This window comes from Camelus dromedarius, chromosome 20 (assembly GCF_036321535.1).
Source record: "Camelus dromedarius isolate mCamDro1 chromosome 20, mCamDro1.pat, whole genome shotgun sequence".
NCBI lineage: Eukaryota > Metazoa > Chordata > Mammalia > Artiodactyla > Camelidae > Camelus > Camelus dromedarius.
Window position 1 is genome coordinate 3409926 of NC_087455.1, and position 24054 is coordinate 3433979.

General features: G+C 50.4%; 1 protein-coding gene across 1 annotated transcript in view; it reads left to right on the forward strand.

The window, feature by feature from the left end:
- KCNK9 (potassium two pore domain channel subfamily K member 9) overlaps positions 1–22441 on the forward strand; it is an 82296-nt gene extending 59855 nt beyond the window's left edge. The window contains exon 2 of the mRNA XM_031439677.2: positions 20010–22441. Coding sequence (XP_031295537.1) covers positions 20010–20851 — 842 coding nt within the window. The 3' untranslated portion in view covers positions 20852–22441. The remainder of the gene's footprint in view (positions 1–20009) is intronic.
- Positions 22442–24054: the final 1613 nt, after the last annotated feature.

The window sequence follows — 24054 nt, forward strand, 5'->3', positions numbered from 1 at the left end:
CCACAAACTTCCTTAGCAAAACACGATTCCTGCACAGACCAGGGAGGCCTGGCCTGCCCCGGCTAATTTCTTTCTTTACAATCTGCCTCCAAGGATCCCTCCCATTTACACCCAGTTTCAGTCCCGTGTGGAATGACACCTGGAGGAGAAACACCAAAGGGGATCTCCCCTGTCCAGTCGTTTGGCCAGCAGCTACCCACCCCTCCTGGACCCTGCATGCCAGGCTTGGTCCTGGGCTCCAGAAATAAGTCAGAGGCTGCCCTTGAGGTGTTCCTGGTGGTGTGGGGAGGACAGATGGTCCTGCACAGGAGAGCCAGCCCCTCCAGGGCAGATAAAGTGTCCTTTCCAGGGCGGGAGGGTGTGGGAAATCTCAAGATACAGGAGAGATGGTGCTGTCCTGCAGGGCCGGTGACAGTGGGCCTGCTGCCCCTGTGACCCTCAGGCTGAGGGGAGTGAGGGCTCTGGGGAGGGCACACGGCAGGCCCCTGGCACATGGACACCAGTGTCTCCTTGCCAAGAGGGTGGGGGAGATGTCAACAAGGCAGAGGCTTTGCACGCGTTCGGCTTGTGGCCCACTCACAGGTGCATCTGGACACCTGCCTTTCTGAGAAGGAGGTGGAGGTCAGGCCCCTGGGCTGCACCCCCGCAGAGCAGTCACTGGCTGGGGCTGCCCCTTATGCTGCACATGCTCTCCCCTTCCTCAGGGTCTCCTCCTCCCTCTGACCTCGGGGACAAGTCCTGCTCCCTCGTGACTGGCACTTACCCCGTCCCTTGAGGCCACCAGCCTAAGGGATCCAAGAGGCAGGGGTGTCTTGACTTCACACGGCTGGTCCCTCCGCTAAGCCCGAGGCTGGGGGACAGTGGGTGAACCCACAGGTGGGGTGTGAAGCCGAGGAGGGCGCCGGCAGTATCTGCAGCTGGCAGCACAGCACATACAAAGTCCCTGGGGCACAAAGTAGAAGAAACGAGATTCGTGTGTGCCTGTGACAAGCTCATTTACAACATTTGCAGGGGTTCTTGGAAACCAAAAGGCAGAAATCAAAGACCAGGAGGGCCCAGGAGAGGCCCTGGACGGTAGGGAAGCCCCCGCCTGGCGTTCTGAGTCTGTGATCTTTAATGTGCGCAGCAAGCCTTGCAGGGAGCTTCGGGCTGCTTGGTCTCCAGGACAGCCAGGGTGCGAGGTGTAAGCGTGTTCCCGGAGTCAGGCAGACGAGCAGGAGCAGGCTGGCTGGGGTGGCCGTGCGCCAGGGTTTTTCCACTCTGCCCGGAGACACCTCGGGCTGCTGTTATGTAAGGGAGGGTCTGGGAGCGCCATGGTCTGGGCTGTGTCAGTGTGTCTGTGTGCGTGTCTGTACGTGTCTTCCTGCAGGTGCTGGCTGTCACCTTTTTAGAAGGAGGGTGACACGGAGTGGTTTTGTGGCAGCAGATTAGTTTGATGGCCCACGTATTAGTTGTGTGTCCTTGGGCAAGTGACTTGGCTGCAATCCTTTAATCCTCACCACTCCGCGAGGCTGGTACAATTATTACCCTCGAGTTTCCAACAAGGAGGCGGAGGACAGAGGCTGCGTGCCAAGCACGGCCCCTTGGTTTTTGTAAGTGTCCACATTTAATGCAAGTTCACTGTTAGCGATTAGGGAGGGAGTGAGTGGGCTTCTCAACTTCTTCCACTTCATCTCGCTTCCTTTCTGTTGCTCTCCAGAGCGCCTTGGGCCACAGGTGTGCATGTGTGCACAGTGTGTCTGCGTGGGTGTGCATCTGTGCATGGGGGCCGTCAGCATCATATGTTGGGCTGCACTGTGCAGCCACAGCCATGTCCCAGGCCTCGCCCCACTGCTGCTGGGATGTCCCTGAGGTCACAGAGCTGATCACGTCCCTGAGCCCGAGTTTTCTCACCTGTGAAACGGACAGAACCGTCCCCGCGCAGCCATCCTGGCGCACGCACGGACTGTCCGTGTCTGCACTGGCGTCAGGGCTCTCCTCGGGGTCTTGCTGGACGACAGGGTCAGCGATGGGGTCTGTGCGGATTTGCTCTCTGAGTCGAGCCCCTGTGCAGGCAGCTAATGATCTCTCTCAGGTGCGGGTTGTGAGCTCAGTGAGCACCAGGTGCTGCCTGGTATCCCTGGCGTCAGGCAACACGAGTCACTTTACCTCTCATGTCATGGCCACTGCCCATCAGCAGGGGCTCTGCTCCACGTGGTCATTCAGGACCTGGGCTTCTGGCGCCCGTGGCTCCGTCCTCTCCGAGATGCTGAGTCCTGTCCACGTTCAGGCAGAGCCGGAGGCGGGAGGGAGAGAACGAATGAGTGTCGTGAGGCTGGGTTTATGGGCCACCAGGCCTGGACCCTGCTGGCTGGCACTGAGCCCCACTGCCGCGTCTCCTTGCGAAGGGCTGTGTGCCGGGGGCAGGAGGGCCCACGTGTGGGTGGGGGTCGGCGGGGGGCACCGTGGTCTCACTGGAACTCACCTCTTCCTGTTGACAAAATGAGCATCTCACAACACGGGAGGCCCTGGAAGCCGTTTGCTGCCGTCAGACCTAGGAGTGCAGGGACCTGGGTGCGAGGTGCGAGCATGTTCCCGGAGTCAGGCAGACACGTGCTTTGGACGAGGCCTGGTGGATGGAAGAGAGGGGAGAGTTTCACTGGGGAGGGATGGAGGAGACAGGAGGAGAGGGCAAGCTTGCATCAATTTCCCTGGCAAGCGGGAGGGGGGGGAGGGGGCGCTGGGCAGCATGTATGGAGTCCCCCGCCAGCCGAGAGCAGGGAGGGAACCCAGCTCCCCCTGACTCTGGGGCTTGCAAAGAGAACACCCTTGCCCCCTGCTGCGGAGATAACACTACTCGCTGTGCAAAGGGAGTTCCCTGTCCTGCAGAGTGAATGGGTGTCTGACACAGTGCATGCCCTCGGTAGATGGGGGCTGGGGCCACACCATCATATCGTTGTTTCGTCAGTGCTGTCATTGGTTGATGGTAACTTCTGAGGATTTCATCACATGACACATGTTGTCTATGAAAAGGATGAATGGCTTTTCCCTGACGCCTTGGTTCTGGACGCAGTCGGGTCCCTGGGGAACCGAGGGCGACCACTGCGGCGAAGTTCCGGCGTCTGCAGTCTCCCGAGCGCCCGCCAGAGGGCGCCCTTGCATTTTGGTCGCTGAGGCCGTCCAGGGCTCTTGGGCGAGTGGGCCTGAGAAGAGTGAGGACTGTGGGCTTTAACCATCTTTTCAGCCCACGAACATTTCACATGACCCTCTGCAAAAGCAAACTTACGTGACGGATGGAGGACCGCTCGCCTCTTCCTGTGTGCGGTTCCATCCCTCTGTGCGTCCAAGCCTGAGATATCTGAGTGGCTGGGGCTGGGGGATGGGACGCGGTGTGCCTCGACCCAGTCCAGCTCCTGAGGTCTGTCCTGTTCGGGTCGGAGCCGGGACCCTGGTAGGGGCCTCATCAGAGCCTTGGCAGCCCCGTGAGACAGGAGGGGTATTGCCACCTCCTGGATGGAGGGAACTGGCTGGGCCCCGCCCTCCTCAGAGCCTTGTCTTCACCCGCTGCCCAGAGGGGCTCTGCGGGGCTGGCCCGGGCCGCAGCCCCGGGTCCAGGCTCTTCCCCACTGTCCCCCACCAGCTGCGCCCCCAGACCTGGACAACAGTGGGCCTTTTGTTGCTGGAGGTGGCCCGTGGCTGGTGCAGGGCTGACGTCTGTCACCTGCATCGAGGCCAGAGTAGTTGGTTAAAAGAGGCCCACCAGGGGAGTGGTCCTCAGGGGGAGGGTGGGTGCCCGAGCCACGTCCCCACCCCCGAGAGGCCCACAGGCGGGGACGTGGCTGCTGCAAGCCTGGCTTCTGCAGGGCGCCCCCAGCACCCCAGGCCCCTGGGGCGGAGCCGGTCCCGGCCACCTCACCCCTTCTTCCTGGGACCCCTCAGAGCCCCTGGGCCCCCTGTCCCCACCTCCGTCATCCCCCGAGGCTCCGTTTCCCTGTGTGTAAAATGGGAAGAGGTTGGCTTTAGAAATAACGTCTTCCTCCCGCTCTTTATTGAGGTAAAATACACGTAATACAAAACTAACCATCTTAAAATGCATGGATCAGACGCACTCGGAGCCTGAACCGTGCCGTGCAGCCCCCGCTTCCGTCTAGAGGCTCTGACCCTTCTCCTTCTCTAGACTTGCCCATTCTGGGTGTCGCACAGAAACGGAACCACACGGTGCCACCTTTTGTACCTGGCTTCTTTCACTTTGAATAACGTCTTCGAGGCTCAGCCATCCTATAGTAACTAGGTGTCTAGTTCCCTTCCTTTAAAAAGATTTTTTTTTATTGAGATATAATTGAAATATAACATTATCTTACTTTCAGGTATATGCCATAACGGCTTGATATCTGTATATGCGGCAAAATGATCACCAACAGTGAGTCTAGGTGACATCCATCACCGCACATAGTTACAAGAATTATTTTTCTTATGATGAAGACTTTTAGCGGCTTTAAAATATGCAGTACCATGTTATGAGCTGTAGTCACCGTGGCGCACTGCGCAGCCCCATGAACTACTTACGTTATAACTGGACATTTGTCCCTTTGTCCCCCTTCACTCATTTTGCCCCACCCCCTGCCTCCAGCAACCCAGTCTGTTCTCCATCTGTGAGCTTGTTTTTTTTGTTTTTTGTTTTTTAGGTTCTCCATACAAGTGAGATCATATAAGTATTTGTCTTTCTCTGTCTGACTTATTTCGTTATATAACGTCTATTTCTGTTGTCACAAATGGCAACATTTCCTTGCCTTTTTTAGCTGAGCAGCATTCCATTGTATGTATGTACCACATTGTCTTTATCTAGTCATCCATCGTGGACACTAAAGTTGCTTCTGTTCCTTCTTCAAGACTGAGTGATACTCCGCTGTAGGGACGGACCACACTTGGCTAATCCATCCATCCGTCGGGACATCTGGCCCGTCTGGGAGCAGCAGCCGCTGTGAACCAGCATGCACACGTATCTGAACACCTATTTTAAGTGCTGCTGCTATAAATCTAGGAGGAGAGCTGCTAAAAATAGTCTCTAAGGGAAGCAGTTTTCAGTTACTCGGGTCTGTGCTAAGAGTAGAGAACATTCCAGAGCAAACTGTGAAGTCGTGCTTTTACTTGCCTGCGGACTTCTGGGTGGTCCCCACTGTCTGCTGTGGGCGTCATTCCTACCACCCTCAAGGCCATCTGAGGGGTCCCCCAATGCCAGCCCCCCAAGGTCGTTGCTGGGACTGAAGGAGAAGCACATGGGGCCGCCCAGGCTGCTTCCTCACCCGTGAGATGGGAGTCACAACACGTGATTGGATCCTCAGAACTCAAAGGAAGTGGGACCCGGCAGGTGCTGCTCAGAGCTGGCAAGAGCCCAGCTGGCATCCGGACCAGGGGCTCATAACAGAGACCGTCTGAGAGATGAGAGGTCCTCTGAGCGCAGTGCGGGGAGCGGGCGCCAGGGCGTCTGCTGAGTGTGGGGGTCCCTGAGGCGGGAGGGCTCGGCCCTCACCTGGGGCCCCATCCCACCTGCCCAGCCCCTCCCCCGGACAGAAGGAGGAGGGCCTGTCACGAGCTGTTGGCAGAAACTGGTGCCTTGCAGAATTGCGTATTTTTAAAAATACATTTCTAGGTCTCCTTTCCCCCTTAAGACATACGATGAAGGGAACCCAAAGGGGAACATTTTGGGGAGGTATTATTATTTTATACATAGTATAATGTATACTGTTACGTAGCACTAACACTGACACTAAAGCCCGTAAGGGAGTTGTTCTTTCATTAAGTAAAACACCAAATCTGCCAGGTTCTCCCCCAGAGAACAGAGCGAAACCTGTGACTGAGCCAGTCACCAGGCCTCCAGGTGGCTCTGACAGGGGCCAGGGCTGGGGCCGGAGTCCCACGGTTCTGGACAGAGAGCCTCCGTGTTCTCATCTGTGAAATGGGGTCATGGTCCCATGGGGTGTCTCCCCGGGGGTTAGGGGCTGAGGCCTCCGTCCACGCGGGAAGGCCACACGGCTCAGCCTGGTGCCCCTGGCTGGCAGGGTGACCTCCCCACCCACTTGGCCTTTATTTGTGCGTCTGTGAAATGGACACAGTGGCTGATTCTTGCCCCAGGGCCTCCGTGGGTCAGAGGGAAGGTGGTCGGAGGAGGGCGAGACGGGGCTTGGGGGCGGGGGGCCTGCTGTGCCCAGAATCTCTCTCAGAGCCCCGCCTGCTCTGTCTGTTGCCCTTCCCCCTTCTCGAGCCTTCTGTACCCCCCCTCCAGTTCTGGGGCACCACGACGTCCCTGTTAGACAAACAGACGTCTGTCTTGACTTACTTTGTTTGGCCTGTGTGCCACATTTGAAAATGTTTCATTAGATGCCAATTAGAGCCCCCATTTTCAAAATCCGTATTTCTAGCTTCTCTTTAAAAAACCAGCAAACGGGGTTGCCCTGGCCTGCAGCCCTGGTTGGGTCGCTGGGCTGTGGGGAGCAGCTGCGCTTTGCAAGGCCCCAGCTCTCCAGCTGGCCGTGTCTGCCTGCCTCCCCGCGCACAGCTCTGGTGCCCTGTTGGCAGGAGCCCCGTGTGGTGCTGGGGCGTGTGAGCTGCAGAGCGCTCTGTGACCAGCCCAGACGGCTACTCGTTATCTGTAGTCATGCTAAGACACAGGACATGTTGAGCGTTAATCCACTGCAATCAAACAGTGGCCAAAGCCAGATTTACTGGGGGCCAGACGGGAGTGCCAGAGACCAGCCAACGGTAGGCAGGACTCACATCCAGGGAGGGCATGGCATCCCTGTTTCTCAGGACAGTCTTCTCCGTGATGGGTGCATCCTCATGGTGGTGAAATGACTGCAGCAGATCCAGACATTACTCTGGCTCCTTCAAGCCTGGCAGGAAAGAGCAAAAGCCTCATTGGTTCAGGGCTTGGATCAATCAGAGCCCACAGGATGCATCATCCCCTCTCGGGGGCGGACTGGGAGCCTGCATGAGCCCAAGCCCCTGCAGTGGGACCTGGTGGAAATTCGGGCTCTGTTAAATTGTGAGACGTGTGGCTTGAGCCAGGGCTGCCACGGGGGATGCCCTTTCTGATGAAGGACTGAATGCAGAGAAACTTTGCAGACTGTGAAGTGCGGTGGAAGTGGAAGGGACTCCCTCGTTGCTCACGCCCTGCTATAGAAGAGAAAGTCAAGGCTTCCACGGTCATGGCTGGTAAGGGGCAGGTGGAATCAGAAGCAGCCCGTGGGACTTGCTGATTTCTACCCAGGAACCCCCGAGGGCCCTTCCTCCCCACCCCCACCTGCCACCCTCTGGGCCCCGCGGGGCCTGTGTTCCTGTTCCTTTTTGGTGTCTGCAGACACCTGGGTCTTGATACTCATGAACGCTCACTCGGGGGCTGGAGCCAGGCCGGCACCGTGGGAGGATGGGTGAGTGGGATGCCTGTTACAGGCTGAAGTGGGGAGCCAGCCAGAAAAATGGGGGTGCCGAGGGCCCATCTCCAGCACCTCCCAGCTCAAAGCCACCCTGAGTCATTTTTTAATGGAATTTGTGCCTATTTTAATTCTTAAAGGCACAAAATCCTTGCTTGTCCTTTATAAATATTTCATTCTCTTCCAGCAGCAAATTTCCTGATGCCCAGATGCCCATGTGGCCATCTCCTTCCCCGGCTGGGGAAGGTTAGCCACGGCCACTGTCACCTGGTCCCTGGCCTCGATGGCTGCTCCTGCTCAGGGAAGCTGGGATCACAGTGAACTTGACAGAGGACAGTGAGGAGGCCTGGGGAGGGAACAGGGGACCCCTACCGTGGTTCCTACAGGACAGAGTCAGGGCTCCAACCCAGGTTGTCCTGCACCAGGGGCCAGTCTGGGCCCTTCCGCTGCAGTGTCCTGGAAGGGAATTCAAAGCTGGGTCGATAGTTTCTGGCAGAGGGATCAGGGAGGGGCACTCCACAGTGGGGCAACCTTTGAAAACTGTGAAGTGTTGTGACCATCTGAAAAGGTCATTTGCAGCCTGCTGTTGATGGACCCAGATTCCCAGGAAACAGGAGGGAGCCGTGGACAGCTCTGGAGCACTGGAGTGCCAGGAGCGAGGCTCGTCTGCGACCGTGTTGCCCGGTTGACATGTTCGTTTTTCGCAGGGAGGGGAGGCTGCTGGACACTGAGTGACACTCTGCCCAGAGCAGGAGCCGGACTGGGAAACTTCTCCTTGGACCTGGTGGCTGTCACGCCTCCGGGAAGTCTCCTAGGAGCCAGGGGAGCACAGGGCGTCTGGCAAGGGGGTGCTGCCTTCCAGCACCACTGGCTCTTCCGGGGAGCCCCCGACCCAATAGAAATGATTCGTTTGCTGCCCTCCTTCCCGGCCTCTCCGCCCTCCAGGAAGAACCTATTCATTTTGTTTTATTTTGTTAGCTGGCTGCGGCCAGGAGACACAGGCCGCTTCTCTGCAAAGCCTCTCCCAGGACAGATCAAAGAGACCCACTAAGTCTGTCAAAGGGGCCGTGAACATCGGGCTGGTTGTTGCAGTGTCTTGGGCAAAGCTGTCCCCAGCTGTGTGGGCTTGGGGATTGGCCAGGCCTTCCAGGCCGGCCTGGAAGACAGGGGTCACGTACACAGCGATGCATCCTTCTAAATCCCGAGTGCCTCCTCCGCACTGGGCTCTGGGGTCCGCAAGGCTGAGCCGGGAGTGGGCTTTGCCCTCCTGGGAGCTCAGCCTGGCCAGAAGGCAGCGCAAGGAAGGAGGGAAGGAGCGAGGGAGGGAAGGAGGGAATGACTCCTGCCCTCAGGGGCAGGTCAGGGTCTGGGGCTGAGTGAGAGGTGCTGTCCCGGTGGCGGAGCTTTCCTGGGGGTGGGGGCACATGCCGGGCGAGCCCCTGAGGCCTGGCGCTGCGGGCAGGCGGCGGCCCATCTCCGTCAGCTCGGGCACCTCTGGCTGAGGACCCACCCAGGCCCCAAGTGCTGGAAGGCGGCACCTGGCATCTGAATGCCGTCCTGGGGTGGGAGCCCAGCTCCCAGGGCCTGGCTCAAAGGCTGCAGAGCCCGGGTGAGCGCACAGACAGGTGCCCGTGAACCTGGGGTCACTTCTGGGCGGCACCCGTCTGCTGGGCTGCAGTGACAGGATACCACAGACTAGGGGGCATAAACAAGAGACAGTTTGTCAGAGTGCTGGAGGCTGGAGTCCAAGATCCACGTGACAGCAGTTTTGGAGCTTGGTGAGGGATCTCGTCCTGCCAGCAGACACAGCCACCATCTCGCTGTGTCCTCACAAGGCAGAGCGCACAAGCTCTGGTCCCTCGTCTCCTTGTAGGGCACTGACCCATCCCGGCCCCACCCTCATGACCCCGTCTAAAGCCAGTCTCCTCCCAAAGGCCCCACCTCCAAACATAACCCCCCTGGGGGTTAAGGCTTCAATATAAGAATTTGAAGGGGGCCATGCTGGTCACTACCAGGCTCCTGCCGGGCTGGGGAAGGATGACCCCGCCTCTTGCAGAGTGACTGTGAGCTGGTCTACTTCCCCTCTCCAGCCTCACAGGCAGTCAGCCTGGGAATCCTCGGTGGCCTTACGACACCCACGCCCTCAGCCTGTCCAGACCTCCGCGTCCAGGCACAGGGCGCGGCTCTGTGTGCGGCTGGCGGGAGACCCTTGAGAGATCTCGGGGAAAGCTGAAAAGCCCCCGTGGACCCCCTGAGCCGAGCAAGGTCCTTGTGCATAGTTGCTGCTCTGGCGGTGCCTGAATGGGTGACATATGGAAAGATGGATGAATATGGCTCCCGGCCCATGGAGGCCAGGCTAAACTCACTCACTCACAGGCGACAAAACCAGTTTTTCAGGACCCGAGCTGGCACCAGTTTCCGTGAGCACATGGGAGATTTGCACCCCCTTCTCCTCTTGAGAAGGAGAAGCCGCCTTCCCTCGTGTGCGTCGCGCACAGGTGCCTTTTGTATGTTGCGCGCTGCGTGTCTTGTGCCTGTACCTGCGGGCATCGTGTACGCGACTGCACCACAAGCACCATCTCTGCGGTCTGTACATCTGTGTGGTGGACACGTCCTGTCCTGGCGTGCGCTCCGCGTGCTCCTGTGTCCTGCACAGACACAACGTGCGAATGGGGGTGTGCTGCGGGCACGGTGGCTTCCTGAGTATTGGCTGAATGTATAAACGGGGTGTGTTTTGTGCCTGTTTGTTCCACATCCATGTGAAGTCATTCTACCCACATCCATCTTTCGCAAAGTTCCAAGCGTACGCCACGTGTACTTGTATCAGGCGGCCTTAGGTGCTATGTCTGTGTGTTCCATTTAGATTTAGATTCTTTATGAGTTTACTGCATGTAGACTTGATATGTGTAGACCCGTTTGCACCCAGTGCCCAGTGTCATCTCTTAAGCTTCCATGGGAGGCAGATCCAGTGGAGAACACACGTGGTGGATCAGCCAGGTTCTCTGCAGGAGGCAGTGCTCTCAATGTGAACAATCAGTCAGTGGGCTAGTGTGAGGAACGCGGGTAGAGCAGTGGGAAGCAAGCAGGGAAGGTGCGGCCTGGACCAGCAGTGGAGATGCTGGCTGGGGATGGAGAGCTGTCACTCAGCGTGCCTGGGACGGAGCTGCTGGGCAGAGTTGTAGAGGAGCGCTATGTTGTGAACCTGCCTGCAGCTGTCATTCATGACCAAGGTCTTCCTCCCACCTCCTCCTGGGGTCGTCCCTTGGATGAACTTAACTGGACACTGGAGGGCCAGGAAGCATTTGATGTGGCTCATACAGACTAGCCTCCCCAGTGGACAGCAGGGTGTGTCTAGATGGGAAGATTGAAGATACAGGCACGGCCCCCCTTTTCCTGGAAGGCTTTGCCAGTTCTGCAGCTTCTTTGTCCCTGCAGTGGGGACGGTCCTGTGCCTCAGACCCCTAGGTCCCTAGTTTTATTCATGTGAAAGGCCCTGAACTTGGGTGGTGTTCCTCGCCCACCAAAGACACTCTCACGCACCTGTCTTGCTAAGGGATGTCATCGCTGTAACGGGCCAGTGAGATGCACTGTGGGGCATCCACATGACCAAGCCCTTTCATTCTGTAGTATGAGGGGTGGCCGGAGCAGTGACAGGCCTGAGACAGGGTGCACATCCAGTCCCTGTGAACGGAAACTGCTTCTGATCATCTTTACCGACAGGAAGGGGTGGGAACCTGGCACCTGGTTTTGACCCAGTGAATGCTGTGTTGGTTTCCTCTGGTAAATATATCCCATCCGGAACCGTTAGCTAATTTACCGCCTTATTAAGTTTCCAACAATGTACTGTTCTCCAGCATCCATCTGGTTTTTATATCAGTCACACAGGTGAGCTATATGGAGATGCAGTGGGATTCCCACCCCTGCATTTTGTATAAATATAAACCCACTTGTTGACCAAGATGTGCCGCATTCTTTCCTACAGACCTGGGTCTCCATCTGGCATCATTTCCCTCCAGGCAGGAGAACTTCCTTTAGTAACCATGCGGTGCCGATCCGCTGGAAGCAAGTTTTCTTTCGTCTGAAAGTGGATTTTGCCTTCGTTCTTAAAGGATAGACAGTTCTGGGTTACCGTCTTTTTTTTTTTTTTTTTTTTTTTTTTTTTTTTTTTTTAAGCTCTTTGTGAGATGCTATTCCGCTGTTTCTGGGCCCCCACTGTTTGTGACTGGAAGTAAGAGGTGCTCAGACGGCTGCTGTTGCCCTGAAAGCGGTACGTTGTGTCTCTCTGGGTGCTTTCAAGTTTTCTCTCTCTGGTTTTCAGCGGCTTGGTTCTGAGGTGTGGTTTTCTTTGTATTTACCCTGCTTGAATTTTACTGAGCTTCCTGAATCTTTAGATTTGTGTCTTTCACCAAATTTGGTTAATTTCGGCTATGATTCAGTTTTTTGTTTTGTTTTGTTTTGTTTTTCGTTTTTGCCTCATTCTCTCTCTTCTGGGACACTTGGTGAGGTCGTCCTACAGGTCTCCGAGGTTTCAAAGATTTACTTTTGACCTTTATGCCTCACTGCTCTTCACGTTGGATGATTTCTGTCGGTACACGTGTTCTCCCCTTCTTCCTGTTTTCCTGTCCCGTCCTTTCTGGCTGTCTCTACTCCAGTGTTGTCGTGCTGTTTCTCCTCTTCCCTAAGGACACGGGGTTTCTGAGGAACCAGCTCTGTGTTTGCTCAGTGGGAGGGAGGGCCAGAAAGGACGAAGAGAAGGCCTTCTAGAGGCAGACATTTGACATCACGTCTCTAGTGGAAGTGGGCCCTTGGGGCAGGTAGGATGGGGCACAAATTGACGCTAGGGGAGGGACAGGCGGGCTGGATGTAAATGATGACTCCCTGGTGGAGGGGCGCGGGCTGGAGCAGCGGAAGTAAGCTTCCTGTGGGAGAGAGTGGGAGGGGTGGCGGTCTTGGGGTTTAGCAGGTCCCTAATGAGCACTAGACCCGGGGCTCAGTGGTCTCTGATCTCAGCAGATCTGTACAACAGCCCCCGGGAATTATTATCCCATGTAACAGATGAAGAAACCCAGGCTGGGAGAGGTGGGCTGGGGCCCAAGACCATGCAGCTGGTTAAATGGCCCTGAGCCCCTGAGCTTGTGGCTCAGGGCAACGTCAGGAAAGCCCTTCTTGATGGGGCAGGATTTGAGATGTTGGAAGGCCATGTTCATCCTCCAGATTCTCAGTTCAGATACTGCACGTGATCCTGATTTTTTTTTTCTGGGCTGTTTGAGTCCCAGAACTTGAACTAGTCTTAAGTTTCCTTCCGCCATATCATGCAGACCCTGTCCTGGCTCTGACATTATCACTGACCAGCTGGGCGATCCTGGCAGGTAGCTTCACCTTCCCAGCCCCACCACCCTCATTTTGAATGTGAGGAAATACAGGTTCAGTCCGCATAGTTGGGACCTAGGATCAATGAAGGGACGTTCTGTGAAGTTGCATGAAGAGTTTCCAAAGCACTTATGCACATGAGGTCTTTAAGGGTTACGGCAAGGCCACATTCACACAGCGGCACAAGTTTATTCCTTCCTTTATGAAAGAGATGTTTCATGTGCTCAGTGTTTGTCTAGCTGTGGGGATATAGCGGTGAACAAAACAGGTAAAAATCTTTGCCCTCATGGTGTTTATGTTCCACTCTGCAATGACTTCTTTTCTGCTTTTAAGCCTGAGACTTGGAGGAGAGCGAAGCAGGTACTATGAGACAGGGAGAACAGAGAGAAACTGGTGCAGAGGACCCGGGTCGCCTAGCTGTGCCCCCAGCCAAAGACGCGAGCCTGCTGCTGTGTGTGAGGGCTGGGTGCTGAGGCTCAGGCTTCAGAGGACAGACCCAGGGAGAGTACGGGGGTTGGCTGCATGGAGATAGCCTGGCGGGGCTGGAGCGGGGTGTGGGCTGAAGCTGGGAGAATGAGCAGGGGAGGCCAGGTCTGCCATAGAGGCCCTCACACTTGTTACACATGCGGGGAGGGGCAGGACCCCTGCCAGAACAGCCTCCTTCTTGGCTTGTGTGGGGAGGGATGGAACAAGATGCCGTCATAGCTGTCTCCTCCTCTTGGCTTGCCCTTGGTCCAGGGTGGCTCCACTTCTGGGAGGGCATAGTTGCTGGCAGGTTGCCCCAGGCGTGGGGGGGTGGGACTGAGGTCTGAACCATGTCCTAGGGGGCTTAGGTGGATTTGTGTCCCTGTTGCCTTTGTGGGCTTGACGCCTGCAGGAAATCTGAGCAGAAAGCTGGCGCACGGCTGGGGCAGGCCTGGTGTTAACAGCAGGTGTGCACACACGGAGGCAGGGCCAGGGTCTGGGCTCCCTGTAGCCCACAGCAGATCCTGGTGTGTGACTAGATCCTGATGCCTAACTTCAACAGATCTGCCCTGGTGGCTTTGTGAACACAGTACCTGAGGGTGTACTTTGTGAGCCTGACAGTGGGTGACAGGTGACTCCACACCACAGAGTGCACTTCCCAGGGGACATCTGTGGAGGAATGCTGAGCGGCTCTCCTAGCAGCGGAAGCGCTCTAGTCCTGCCCACCTCTCACAGCAGCTCAGAAACAATCTGGGGGCTTCTACTCCAACAACTGGGGAGCAGGCCCAACCACCAACAGAGCTGTGACAATCATGGAGCAAAGGAGGAGGCCCTGCTCAACATCCAGTGCAAGCTCTGGTCACCACAACACCACTCACACCCCCTATCAAGGTGATAATAGCCAGACACATGGAGGAAAGACATGGCAGCCATCCATACTAAAAACAGCCCTCACAACAAAAACATTAGACACACATAGAGTACACAGGGATGCTCACACATAAAAACAGCCTTTCAAGACCACAGTAGATAAGTGTTACTTCTAAAGTCATAGAGTTAGAGAAATGTAAGTTAAATGAAGAAGCAGAGGAATCACTCCCAATTAAAAGAACAAGAAAAATCCCTTGAAAGAACAAACAATGAAATAGACCTCTCCAGTCTACCAGAGCTTGAGTTCAAAAAGGGGATAATAAAAATACTGAAGTAAATAAAAGGTTATTAATAGAAATGCAGATTATTGTAAAGAGGAGCCAATTAAGATCAGAAAACTCAATTGCCAAGATAAAAGCCAAGCTAAGGCAATAAATATCAGACCAAATAATGCAGAAGTATAAAAATAAGTGATCTGAAAGGTAAAATAGTAGAAATCACCCAATCAGAACAGCAGATAGAAAAACGAACAAAAAAATGTAAGAGATCTATGGGAGAATATAAAATGTGCCAACCTATGCATAACAGGGGTCTCAGAAGAAGAAAGAGAAAAGGGTATTGAAAATGTATTTGAAGAAATTATGGCTGAAAGCTTCCCAAACCTAAAGGAGGAAACATACCAGGTACAGGAATCACAAAGGGTCCCAAACAAGAGAACCCAAACAGACCTACACCAGGACGTATAATTTAAATGACAAAAGTTAAAGACAAAAGATTTTAAAGGCAGCAAGATAAAAACAAAGAATTAGTTACAAGGGAACCCCCATGAGGCTATCAGCTGATTTTTTATAGAAGTGTTATAGGCCAGAAGGGAGTGGCAAGATATATTTGAAGTTTTGAAAGGGAAAAACCCACAACCTTGAAAAAACCCACAGCCTAGGATACCCTACCCAGCAAGATTATCATTTGGAATAGAAGGAGAGAGAAAGAATTTCTCAGATAAGCAAAAACTAAAAGAATACAGCAATGCTAAGACTACCCTAAAAGAAAATTTGAAACGTCTTCTCTAAATAGAAAAGCAGCAAGAATCTATAGAAAAAAGAAAATCACAGTTGGAAATGTGCTAACTATAATGATTAGCAAAAGAATAAACATGAAGCTGTAAAAGAGGGCATGAAAATCAGAAAATATGGGGGAAAGGAGTAAGAAAAGGTAGACTTTTTTTTTTTTTTTTTTTTTTTTAGAATGGGTTTGAGCCTATATGGTTACCAGTATAAACTAAGTAGATATAGTAAGGATCAACAGACTTGAAGAAACAGGGTAATCACAAATCAAAAACATACAATAGCAGCCCAGAAACCAAAAAGAAAACTCAAGCATAATACAAAAGAAAAACATCAAACCACAAAAGGAAAAACAGAAAGAAAAAGAAAGGAATATAGAAGAAATACAAAAATCAACAGAAAAACGTCAATAAATACATGTCAATAATTACCTTAAATGTCAATGGACTAAATGCTCCAATCAAAAGACAGAGTGGAAGACTGGATAAGGAGACAAGAACCCACAATATATTGCTCAATGAGACCCACCTTAGGGTGAAGGACTCATATAGATTGAAAGTGAGGGGTTGAAGAAGAAATTTCATGCAAATGGAAATGACAAGAAAGCAGGGATAGTAATACTCATATCAGACAAAATAGACTTTAAAACAAAGGCCATAAAGACAGACAAAGAAGGACACTACTATATAATGATAAAAGGATCAATACAAGAAGAGGATATTAAATTCAACGTATATGTACCTAATCAAGGATCACCTAAATACATAAAACAAATACTAACAGACAATAAAGGGAGAAATTGATGGGAATACAAGAATAGTAGACTTTTACACTCCACTAACATCATTGGGCAGATCTTCCAGACAGAAAATCAATAAGGCAACAGGGGTTCTAAATAGAAAAGTTAGACTTGATTGGTAATTTCAGGACATCATGTCAAACAAAACAAAACAAAACCCAGAATAAATATTCTTTTCAAGTGCACATGGAACACTCTCTAGGATAGACCACATACTCAGACACAAAACAAGCCTCAACAAATTTAAGAAGATAGAAATTATTTCAAGTATCCTTTTTGACCACAATGGCATGAAACTAGAAATCAACCACAGAAAGAGAAATGAGAAAACATTGATTGTACAGAGAGAAAACATCCTACTAAAGAAAAAGCGGTAAAGAGGAAATTAAAAAATACCTTGAGATGAATAACAATGAAAGCACAACCACGCAAAATTTATGGGATGCAGCAGAAGCAAAGACAGAAGTTCACAGTGACACAGGCCTTCCTCAAAACTGAAAAATCTCTTAAACAACTTAACCTACCACCTAAAACATTAGAAAAAGAACAAACAAAACCTGAAGTCAGCAGAAGGAAAGAATGAATAAAGATTAGGGAAGAAATAAGAGAGAAAAAACAATAGAAAAAGTCAATAAAACCAAGAGCTGTTTTTTGAAAGAGTAAACAATTGACAGACTTCTGGCCAGACTCACCAAGAAGAAAACAGAGGACAAACAAATGAAGCAAGAAATTAGAGAGGAGAAATTCAATCAATACCACAGCAATACCACGGAAATACAAAACATCATGAGGCTACTATGAACAACTACATGCCAACAAATTGGACAACCTAGAAGAAATGGACAAGTTTCTAGAAACATACAGTCCATCAAAACTGAATCAAGAAGAAATAGATAACTTAAACAGACCAGTCACTAGAAGTGAAACAGGATCTGTAATTAAAGACAACAACAACAACAACAACAACACAAAAGTCCAGAACCAGATGGCTTCACTGGGGAATTCTACCATACAAAGAACTTATATGGATCCTTCTCAAACTCTTCCAAAAGATTGAAGAGGAGGGGACACTCCAAAACTCATTCTATAAAGCCACCATCACCCTGATACCAAAACCAAAGACACTACCAAAAAAGAAAATTACAGACCAATAAATATCTTTGATGAATGTAGATGCAAAAATTCTCAACACAATATTTGTAAACAGAATCCAACACACACACAGAAAAGATCATATACTACAATCAAGTTGCATTCATCCCAGGGACACAAGGATGGTTCAACATATGCAGATCAATCAATGTGCTACACCATATCAACAAATGAAAAGACAAAAACCACATGATCATCTCAATAAACAGAGAAAAAGCATTTGATAAAATACAACATCCATTCATGATGAAAACTCTTACAAAAGTGAGTAGAGGGGGAACATATCTCAACATAAAGGCGATTTATGACAAACCCACAGCCAACATAACACTCAGCAGTGAAAAGTTGAAAGCCTTCCCACTAAAATATGGAACAAGGATGCCCACTCTCACCACTTCTATTCAATATAGTATTGCAAGTCCTAGCCACAGCAACCAGATGAGAAAAAGAAATAGAAGGGATCCAAATTGGAAGGGAAGAGGTAAAACTGTCACTATATGCAGATGACATATACTATATATAGAAAACCCTAAAGATGCCACATAAAAGATACTAGTGCCTATAAATGAATTCAGCAAGGTAGCAGGATATAAGATTAGCATACAGAAATCTCTTGCATTTCTTTACACTAACAATGAAATATGAGAAAAGGGAAGTTAAAAGAAATCCCTTTTAAAATTTCATCCAAAAAATACTTAGGAATAAACCTGACCAGGGAGGTGAAAGACATGTAGAGAACTACAAAACACTGATTAAGGAAATTTAAAAATGGTTCAAAGAAATGGAAAGATATTCCATGCTCTTGGATTGAAAGAATATTGTTAAAATGGCCATACTACCCAAAGCAATCTACAAATTTAATGCAATCCCTATCAAATTACCCATGACATTCTTCACAGAATTAGAATAACCCTAAAATTTATATAATCACCAGAGACCCAGAATTGCTAAAGAATGAAGCTGGAAGCATAGCCCTCACACACTTCAGACAATACTGCAAAGCTACAGTAATCAAAACATTGTGGTATTGGCACAAAAACAGACATATGGAACAATGGAGCAGAATAGAGTGCCCAGAGATAAACCCACGTATCTGCACAATTAATCTTTGACACAGGAGGCCAGAATATACAATGGAGAAAAGACCATCTCTTCAGTAAGTGGTGTTGGGAAAGGTGAACGGCTACATGTAAATCAATGAAGTTAGAACACCCCCTCACACCATACACAAAAATAAACTCAAAATGGCTTAAGGACTTAAATATAAATCAAGACACCATAAATCTCCTAGAAGAGAACATAGGCAAAACATTCTCTGACATAAATCATAGCAATATTCTCCTAGGGCAGTCTACCAAGTTTTACCAATAAAACAATAGCAAAAATAAACAAGTGGGACCTAATTCAACCTATAAGCTCTTGCACTGCAAAAGAAACTATAAACAAAATGACAGCCTATGGAATGTGATAAAATATTTGCAAATGATGTGACTGACAAGGGCATAATTTCCAGAATATACAAACAGCTCATACAACTCAGTAACAACAACAAAACAAACAACCCAATCAAAAAATAGGCAGAAGACTTAAACAGACATTCCCCAATGAAGACACACAAGTGGCTAATAGGCATATTAAAAGGCGTTCAATATCACTAATTATCAGAGAAATCAAATCAAAACTACAGTGAGGTATCACCTCATACCAGTCAGAATGGCCATCATTAAATTGTCCACAAACAATAAATGCTGGAGAGGGTGTGGAGAAAATGGAGCCTTTCTACCCTGTTGGTGGGAATGTAATCTGGTGCAGCCACTATGGAAAACAGTATGGAGATTCCTTAAAAAAATGAAAAATAGACTTACCATATGATCCAGCAATCCCACTCTTGTACATATATCCAGAGGTAACTTGAGTTTGACAACATACTTACATCCCAGTGTTTATAGCACCACTATTTACAATAGCCAAGACATGAAAGCAACCTAAATGTCCATGAACAGATGACTGGATAAAGAAGTTGTGGTATATACAATGGAATACTACTCAGCCATAAAAAACGAAATAATGCCACTTGCAGTGACATGGATGGATCTAGAGATTATCATACTAAGTGAAGAAAGCCAGAAGGAGAAAGACCAATACCATATAATATCACTTATATGTGGAATCTGAAAAAAGTGAGACAAATGACCTTATTTACAAAAGACTCATAGACATAGAAAGCAAACTTATGGTTACCAGAAGGGGATTATAAATTGAGTGTTTGGGATTTGCAGATACTAACTACTGTATATAAAATAAACAACAAGGTTCTACTGTATAGCACAGGGGCTATATTCAGTATCTTGTTGTAACCTATAATGAAAACTATGAAAAAGAATATGCGTGTGTGTTTGCCTATAACTTAACTCATGGTGTCCCTGCCTCCCTGGGCAGCCCCACTGCTCACAGCAGGGGAGGTGCTGCCTAACCGGCCTTATAGTGAGCATTTACTTAAGAATAAAATCATGCTGGTCCAAAACAACAACAAAAACCCCAGCTAGCACTCTTTGACTATTTGCTCTTACTGTTGATCCATGGTGGGCATAAAGAATTTTCTCCCTTGGTCTGGCTGCTTTTGCAGTTTTCTGCAAAATATTATTAGTGAGTATGATGCTTTTTTAAAACCGTGTTGTTCTAAGAACTATGTCTCCCATCTCTAACTTCGAAGGACATTTTGCCATCGATTCTTCCCTGCTTTTACTCCCTCCCCACCTCCTGCCAGGTTATATGCATGGCCCAAGCCCCGTCCTAACTGCAACGCCCAAATTCACCCCGACCTGCGACCTCACGGGCCGCTCCTCACTGTTCACCCTGTTTTCTCACCTCCTCTCCCAGGTTATGGGCACGCTGCTCCCGGCACCGACGCGGGCAAGGCCTTCTGCATGTTCTACGCCGTGCTGGGCATCCCGCTGACGCTGGTCATGTTCCAGAGCCTGGGCGAGCGGATGAACACATTCGTGCGCTACCTGCTGAAGCGCATGAAGAGGTGCTGCGGCATGCGCAACACGGAGGTGTCCATGGAGAACATGGTGACCGTGGGCTTCTTCTCCTGCATGGGGACGTTGTGCATCGGGGCAGCTGCCTTCTCCCAGTGCGAAGAGTGGAGCTTCTTCCACGCCTACTACTACTGCTTTATCACGTTGACTACCATTGGGTTCGGGGACTACGTCGCCCTGCAGACCAAGGGCGCCCTACAGAAGAAGCCACTCTACGTGGCCTTTAGCTTTATGTATATCCTCGTGGGGCTGACGGTCATCGGGGCCTTCCTCAACCTGGTGGTCCTCAGGTTCCTGACCATGAACAGCGAGGACGAGCGGCGGGACGCCGAGGAGAGGGCATCCCTTGCTGGAAACCGCAACAGCATGGTCATCCACATCCCGGAGGAGGCGCGGCAGGGCCGGCCCCGCTACAAAGCGGACGTCGCGGACCTGCAGTCCGTGTGCTCCTGCACGTGCTACCGCCCGCAGGAATACGGTGGCCGCTTGGCGGCACACCAGAACTCCTTCAGCGCCAAGCTTGCCCCCCAGTACTTCCACTCCATCTCTTACAAGATCGAGGAGATCTCACCAAGCACATTAAAAAACAGCCTCTTCCCATCCCCCATCAGCTCCATTTCTCCCGGGTTACACAGCTTTACTGACAACCACAGGCTCATGAGACGGCGGAAGTCCATCTAGGGTGTGGGAGGGAAACACAAACAGAAAAAGTCACTTGTCATAGTTGACGTTCAGTCTCATTGGCCCCACGTGTCTTTTCTTGTTTATTTATTGTTGTTATCTTTTATTATTATTGTCATCGCTTTTTCTTTCTGTCCTCCCTTCTTGGTTTCGTTTCCTCCCCACCGTTCCAGCGAGACAGAGCCGGCCAAAGGGAAAAGAAAGGCCCGTCTTCCTCTGAAACTCGCATCTGAGCATGAAGCATGGATTTCTTCCTTCTTCCCAGCGAAGTATGCCTTACATTTCTGCCCAACCTGCCCCATCTCTGGGGTGGCTTTCCCAGGACAGGTGTGAGACCAAGACAAGGAGACAGAGCTGAGAGGATACCCAACCCAAAGTTGCACACCCAGCTGAGAGCCTTGAGCGCCCACCGACAGTGGTGTCTCTGACCCAACTCCTCTCTCTTTCCCTTCCCAAGCAGCAGGTGGCCGTATGTGTGTGGTCTGAGAGTGTGTGAGTGAATGCACACACCAGTGTGCTTGTGTATATGTGTGTGTGTGGTGTGTGTGTGGGTGTGTGGTGTGTGCACCGTGTGACCAAATGGAAAGTATCAGGTATTTAGCTTCCTTTTCCATCACAGTTTTTTTAAATAACCTGCTTTTGGCTGCTTCCAAACAGAAAAATGGGAAAACAAAACCTATGAGGTTTTTGATTTATCATCTTGCCAAATCAAGCATGTTCCATAAGCAGTCTTTATCCCAGATGTGTCATGGTCACATTTTTAAAATGCTAGGTTCTAAATTATATTAGCTTCTTTTTAGGGGGTGGGTGGGCAAGAAGACATGGATCATTTTAGCTTGCCAGTTCAAAAATTTTTAACAAGCATGCACTTTGTTAAACTGGTATGCGTTATCAACACAAGAAAAGAAAACTAGCAATGGAATAATCAAAAGCCAATAATTTATTAGAGATACTTTTAATTTTACCATCTTCTGTTCCAACAATTTTCCGTGCAACTGGAAGTATCAGGGGAAACTGGAAAATTGTTGCAACTACAGAGTACCTATTTTATTATTTCTTATTTATGTGATGATGATGATGATCTGTGCAGCGTCTACCTACATGAGTAAGAATTACAGTTTGGGATGCTTGGATGAGAATGGGTATTTGTCAGTGGATGTTGGATGTGGTTTCTTTTCCTAATTAAAAAAAAAGACAGGGCATTCCTCATTTTAAAGAATATATATAATGTATTTTAAGAAAGATTGTCTTTAGTTGCATTTGATCTGTAAATAAGGGAACGTTGATGTTGGTCTCAGGAAGAGTTTAGAGGCAAGGAACTGTGTCTTGGTCTGCTGGGAACTTGTCAATCTCAGGGGATGATTTTTTCTGAATAGTGGAGAAATTCCTCCCCACTCTCAATAGGGGATGAGGCAAAAGGGAAGGCCTGCTAGTCTCCTGGGGCCCAGTTAGGCTATTGAATGTGGCACATTGGAGGCCTTTCTCGTGACAGGAATAAAGGAAGGTCTAACCTCCAACTTCAGAGGGGCTTGTCATTTCCCTCATCACTGTCTCTGCCGTTTCTAAAAATCAGCCACCCTTGCACTTATTTCTCATAAACTCAAATTCTTGGCTCTTGGCTGGAAATGAGCATTGGCTGTGCTGCTCAGAAGGAACAGTGGGCTCTCCCAGAATGGAGGAGTGGCTCCCTGGAAAGAGCAGCCCTACAAGGTTTCCTAAAGAGATGGCTCCAGGTGCATCCGTCCCAAGCATCTGGGCCGTTGGACAGAACACAGCACTCAAGATTCCTCTGAGGGGACGTGCACTTTAATGCTACATCCCATGTTGAAAATGGCCCCGTCGTCCAGGACACGGGGCCTGTGGAAGGAGTCTGGGAACCTCAGGTTCTTGAGGCCAAAGTGGACAGTTATCAGTCTTCAAGGTCATATCCATTAACTCATTTTTAAGATTTTTTTTTTAATTTTAAGGCTCTAAAATCTGTCTAGAAAATAGAGACAGTTGTCCTTTAATTTTTTTTTCCTCTTGGAAGAACATTTTGGCTACTGGGGGTCAGCGGTGCAGAAGTGCTATGCGTATTAGCAGAGCGCTTCATGCTCTGGGGGGGTGGGGAGGCTGCTTGGAGCACATGTAGGGTTTCTCCTGAAAACTTTTGTAAGATTTGCCCTTGGTGGAGGGAGGGTCATCATCTTTAATCCATAAAAGAAACGGAGGCGCTGAGAATGAGTGGTTTGCTCCCTGTCACAGAGCTGGTCCTTGGTAGAACTGAGACATTACTTCAGTCTGGACCCCAAAAGGGTCCAAGAAGCTGACTGCCGCACCACAGCATCCTCATTCAGCCCTCAGATGAGGGAACCAGCTTCTCTTTCTCCACAGGTAGATGCACCAGGCCCTTGGAGTCCATTAGAGGAACGTGGGTTCAACCCTTCATTCAGAACTGGTTCCCCCACCAGTGTACAGTGGTCATAAAGTGGCCTACTTCTGCTTGAATGCTTCCAGTGACAGGGAGCTCCTCACTTCACAGGGAGATCTAGAAAACATCCCAAAATCTTTTTCCGCAGAGCTGACTCTCCTTTATGGGCTTAAGATGGGTAGCATGAAGCCTTTTCTGTTTGTGGGATGACCACTAACTTAAGCATCTGAAACAACTTGGAATTAGTCTTGGTTCCGTATCCCTCCTGTTTCTTCTGCCCTTTGCCACCAGCTCAGCCTTCTCTAGGACACTCACCGAGTCTTGTCTTCTGTGTCTTCTGAAGTGAAACACCCTTGTTTATGCTCAGAGTGTTCAGGGGGTGGAGGTGAGCCTTGGTTTGCTTCCCTTGTGATGCCCATCTTTTCCTCAGATGGTCCATCTCTTCCCTACCCTGGTCTCTGGCCAAGGAGTCCTTTAGGTGGATCCAGCGAGGGCCTCTGATGGAGGCAATGAGTCAAGCCTTCTCCGGGGTTCTCCTCTTTTGATAAAGCAGGATGGGGCATCTCCACCTGGAGCTTGGCCCACTTGATCAGTACTGGAATCCTCAAAAGCCAGGAGGACGCCTACTCTGAGTCACCTTGCTGAGGTCCCTCATGTTCAGAGAAGGAAACTGAAGTCCAGAAAGGCTGGACACAAGGCTGAGGTCCCACAGCCAGAACCGAGGTATTCCCCGCTTGTTCCTCTTTCTGCCGCTTTGCCGGCTGCTGCGACTGAATGGCCCTGCTGCTGGACT